Source organism: Sinocyclocheilus rhinocerous, unplaced genomic scaffold (assembly GCF_001515625.1).
Source record: "Sinocyclocheilus rhinocerous isolate Xijiao unplaced genomic scaffold, SAMN03320098_v1.1 scaffold3477, whole genome shotgun sequence".
Lineage (NCBI taxonomy): Eukaryota > Metazoa > Chordata > Actinopteri > Cypriniformes > Cyprinidae > Sinocyclocheilus > Sinocyclocheilus rhinocerous.
In genome coordinates this window covers 422,185-427,385 of record NW_015667279.1, presented here as the reverse complement: position 1 = coordinate 427,385, position 5,201 = coordinate 422,185, and the positions used below count along the sequence as shown (strand labels likewise).

General features: G+C 37.4%; 2 protein-coding genes across 3 annotated transcripts in view; both read right to left on the bottom strand.

Annotated features, from left to right (window-relative positions):
- Nucleotides 1-1,842, bottom strand: part of LOC107733561 (enhancer of mRNA-decapping protein 4) — a 29,662-nt gene extending 27,820 nt beyond the window's left edge. For both annotated transcript variants that reach the window (XM_016545228.1, XM_016545229.1), the window contains exons 1-2: nt 1,646-1,842; nt 845-1,001 (exon numbers count right to left, since the gene is read on the bottom strand). In XM_016545228.1, coding sequence (XP_016400714.1) covers nt 845-1,001; nt 1,646-1,733 — 245 coding nt within the window. In that variant the 5' untranslated portion in view covers nt 1,734-1,842. The remainder of the gene's footprint in view (nt 1-844; nt 1,002-1,645) is intronic.
- Nucleotides 1,843-2,101: 259 nt separating this feature from the next.
- The window catches only part of nutf2 (nuclear transport factor 2), a 10,867-nt gene continuing 7,767 nt past the window's right edge, over nt 2,102-5,201 (bottom strand). Inside the window, exon 5 of the mRNA XM_016545234.1 lies at nt 2,102-3,938. Coding sequence (XP_016400720.1) covers nt 3,825-3,938 — 114 coding nt within the window. The 3' untranslated portion in view covers nt 2,102-3,824. The remainder of the gene's footprint in view (nt 3,939-5,201) is intronic.

Here is a 5,201-nt window from a genome sequence, read left to right as displayed (position 1 = left end):
TATACACGTTAGATGTGATCCACCTCATAGTAACAATCCTGTCAGATCGTCCATCCTTTGAGTGAGAGTGTAACGTTACAGGTCGGCCGATCTGGTTTAGTGGTTAAAGTTAACCTTTTCGACATGTTTCCGTGTTGTCCTTGCTCAGCAAAAGCACGGACTCGATGTTGTCTGGGGGTTTGGCAAAAGGAGAGTGGGACGGCGGGCGGTGCTCGGGGTGGTGACTGAAGCCAGTGGCTGTGTAGTTCTGACGTCAACTTTTTATGGAAGTCACAACTGTTCGTGAAAAATAGCTAGAACTTTAAGCAGGCTGTGTGCATTTTACTGTGGACTGACTGTTTTTAAACTTATATGGTAGGTAACCTAGACCTCAGTAATCGTGAAAAAAGCCAGAAAATTTCAGTTTTGACAATATGGGACCTTTAACATTAATAAGAAAAAAATGTTTCTTGTGCACCAAAACAGCATGTCAGAATGACTTTTGAATGATCATGTGACACTGAAGACTGGAGTAATAACTGAAAATTGAAAAATAATTGCGGAAAATAACTACTGAAAATTCAGCTTTTTCATCACAGGAATAAATTATTATTTTTAAATATATGTTGAAATATATTAAAATAGAAAACAATATTAAAAGTACAAACCATAAGAGACTCATTTAAAAATCGTATAGATCCCAAACCTTTGAATGGTAGTGTAAATATTATAAAGCAAAACATTTTAAGTCTACTATATAAAATAAATACAGCTCATAAGAAGATAATGACAATATGATAGCATTAATGGTTTGCTAAAGAATGCGTTGAACATAATATACAGTGTTAATGACAGCAAAACATACATAGTCTGTGTGTCCTGTCCATTAAGTTTGTCTGAGTAGTGAGCAGTTGGCTCCACCATTGTCGCAAGTCCTCCTGCTCCAATAAGATCCGCTCCAAGAACGCCATTCAACTCTCCATTGAAAGATGGTTTTCTCTGGCTCTCTACCAAAGAGGGCTCTGTGGAATGAAATGACTGATAAATCAAGTCGTAAAAATGCACTGGTGCACTCTCTGACTATTACTTTAATGACTTTCAATACAACTAATATGACTTACATTTTCCCTCCCAATATTATGTTTTTTTTTTCTTCAAAATAAATAAATAAATATATAAGTATATATGATATATGAGGTGTGCATACCTGATAAATACGATGTGTGTAACATATTGTATATGTATTGTTCTAACACAAGGCAAAACCTTGTTATGATGCACAAAAAGTTGAATAGGTTTTGAAACCGTCTTTTTGACTTGACATGTCTTCTCTCAGAAACCTATGTCACGGTTATCAAGTCATTGCATACCGATGCATATAAAATATAATTAAACTCTTGAATAACATTTATGCTCATGTCGCAATTAATACTCAACACTTTCTGTCTGAGCAAAGCAGCTGCGAGTTTAGCCCTTACATTGCTACATTACCCCTCCTTTTATTCAATCACATTAATACACAAAACATGATGTTTGTCACTTATAAAACATAGTTAGCGCTGTCCCGCGTTTTTGAGCGACTGTAGTCAGGTGGCTCGCGCTGAAATCCAGCGCTGCGCAGCATCATCGCGCCGCGGCCTAGCTGCTCCCTTCCCCGGCAACTTACCGGCCGAATTACCGGGACGATCCAGTTTTAAGATGTCCCGAAGGTGCTGGGTCGCGCCCTCTATGTCCATGTTGGAACCAGAAGCCATAGAGTAGGGAAAGGGGGATTAAATCACTGGAAACTATCAAATTCTCAATAGTTTAATTTTGTGTCTGAACTCGCCCCTCATAAAAGCTTGCAATCGTCCGTCAACTTCCGTTGAGCGTTCCCTGCATTTCATTCCCCCGCCTCTGCTGGCAGGATTTCTTCCGTTCCGGAGTGAATCGCCTAACTTGACAGGCACTACATCACTCTTGAATTTATCTGATTTTAGAGATCACAAATTCATATTTATGTTTTACTGGCGTGTTATTATAATCATTAAACTTATTATAATTACTTTTTTTATATAAGCGGTTGTCAGAAAATCACCTTCAACTAGTTCCCTCCACCGATAGAAATAACATAACAGCACACTTTACTTTGATCTCCTTTATTTCCACATACATGTAGGCAGCTGAAGTAGTCTCTTACTGTATTCACATTGTATCACTGTTGCTTTTGTTGGGAAAATCAAGTCTTCTTTTGCTCTTCCCCTTAAACCACAAAGAAAGTGGATATCTGCAGGGTCAAGCAAGCATGAAGTACGTGTACAATACATGTATTCCAGCAAAAATATAATGCAAGAATGTGACTCATTATACTGATGTTCTAGCAGATCTGTCTAGATATTTCAGTGCAAAAAGCTACAACGCAGAAGACATCTTTCTAAAATATCTGTACCATCACTTGGCACAAAAGCCTTCATATATTGTGAATATGATTTTCTAATCCTAAACAATGAACATAACTCCCTTAGTGTAAACATTTTGTGGAAATGAGAAAATAGTCATATTTTTTCCCCACAACTAGTCATGTTTCAGGCTTTGTGTCTGTGATCCTTCTTATACTGAAAATGTCAAAGTATAAGCCTAAATATGGAAGGCAATAACAGCTTTGGCCACACTACAAACTCGATGACATTTACATTCATACAAGCGTATGAAACATCACATCCCACATCTTCAAGATTTAAATAAATGGAAAACAGGGAAAATAAAACCTCTCAGAAAGGGTACATCAAAGAATAAACGCACCGAGAAGATTCATCTGGGCTTTTTTTTTTCTTGTTACAAACTCTTTCTTAACCTTTAGCAAAACTTGTTTTATTTATGTGGCATAAGTGGCGGATGCTTATGATTTTTGCTCTTTTTAACAAGAGCATCCACTTCTGATTCTACCATTTTTAGGGTTAGGAACAATTTGGCAAAATAATGACGTAATCCTTTGCTAATAATAGCAATGTTCTACCAAATAAACCAACATTCTTTTTTAAAGTCTAAACAACTGCTTCAGGAAACACTGGCCACCTGTTAAAAGAGAAATAACAGCTCCATTGTGTTCTGCTCTGCTCAAATAAATCTATAATCTTATTGTGAGAATCTAATATGAGGCAGTATCAAAAACACAAACAGGCAAGCATAGAAAAGGGGAAAAAAGGTAGACGCAAAACCAGACAGGGGGATGAACAAGATGATGACGTTGTTAAGAAAAAGTCAAAGGTTTTATTGTGTATCGTGCCTTGGAAATTATTGTCAAAGAGAGCAGTGAGCAGAAAGTGGGAAGCACACTGGTCTGAGGGGAAGGGGAGATTAGGGTGGTGTTCTTTGGATAGCTAGAGCAACCTGACATCGCACCAATTTTCAAGTGGGGCGAAAACAAAGAGATTAAACGATTCAATGAGCATTTTCTAAAAACAAGCTGAACACACTTCAGAAGAAAGAAAGAAAGTAAGACGGTTGTTATTTCAAAGTCAAAATCAGCAACTAAAATGTAAATATCAAACAGCCGAGGCTAGGGTAATACGTATTTGTCCTGGTCAGGGTGTCCTCTGATATTTAAGCTCCCCATCATCATGCAGGTTGGCGAAGGAAAAGGGTCAGTTTGATGGATGTGTGGGCTTTCAGCAAAGAAACATGTCATTTCTGGAGTAGAGGCAGTACTGTATATGCCTGCATGTTTTCTGTGATTGACTGCTGTAATCCGCTGGCGTTTCTCTTGAGTGTGATGAATGAAGGGCTGATTGACAGGTTCGGGCGTCATCAGGGCGGAACCCCATCCTCCACCTTCCCCCACTTCCTTCCTGCTAGCCATGGGGCGTTTAACCAAAATTGTGCAGCGCCAGGCGGAACATGTCATTGGTGCAAACCCACGCCTCGTTAATGTTCTTCAGGATGAAGCTCTGATGGAATCCCATGATGGGGTCATCATCTGCCTAGACAAAGCAGAAACACAGAGGAGACTTAGGCAGAGGCTCTCATACAACTGTGCTACACTTCATTAAAGAGAAGGGAACTTAACCCGGGATAAAAATTCAAATACTGTTACACTAAAAACATGCAAGTTTCAAAGCATATTAGTTCAGCTACAGAAAGACAAAAGCTGCATTAAGGAATCACGGCAAACTAAAGGCTGATAGTCTGTCACAATATCAGATACAATATTAGATTTTTTTCCATCTAAGTACATAATATCTTTACATAATTACAGCATATTTTGGCTGATGATGGTGAAGTCAAAAATAAAAACATGACAAAATGCGGTACTAAGCAATCTGGGTCAGTTTCTCACATCAACACTGAACCTAGTACTGAATTTAAATGATCTTCACTAATGAATCCCCACTAATAATACTAAAATCCATGACAAGGCATCACCTGTGGCCATATATTAGGTTATTATGACCATGCTTTTATTAAATTAATTTTACAGTCATTTTAAAGAAGTCACAAGGTTCTAAAATGCTTTTTGTGCAAGATAACCCAACTGTTGTAATTGTAGCACACGCTGTACTCAGTGTTGTTAGTTAACTAAAACTATTATTTTTTGTTTATTAAAATGAAAGCTGAAATCAAGTAAAAGAAAAACTTAAACTTGTAATGAAATAAATAGAAGTATTAAAATAACTAAAACTAGAATAAAATTAAAAAATAAAACGAATAAAAATGACAAAAGCACAAAATTACTAATATAAAAATAAAAACTAATTCAAAATAATGAGTTTTATAGCACTCATTTTGCCCCAATATTCAATCCCTATTCATTTATACATCATTTGATGCTGCATATTTATAAATAGAATCTAAAAGCTCAATAGAAACACATCTCATCCCAAGTATTTCACCCAGGTTTCACCCATTTTGAACAATGTCACGTTAGTTTTTAATGTGAAGGAACTCTTTATTACAAAATATTAGATGCATATAAAGACAGGTCAAAACAAAAGCTCATTGTTACGCCCATTTCACACATACTCCAATTGCAGTGCATATGAGGGATTTTTTCAGTGCCCAAGTTAACAGGTTAGAGCAGTGGTTCCCAACCCTGGTCCTGGAGGCACCCCAACACTGCACGTTTTGCATGTCTCCTTAATCAAACACACCTGATTCAGGTCATCAGCTCATTAGTAGAGACTCCAAGACCTGAAATTGGTGTGTCAGAGAAAGGAGACATGCAAAATGTGCAGTGTTGGGGTGCC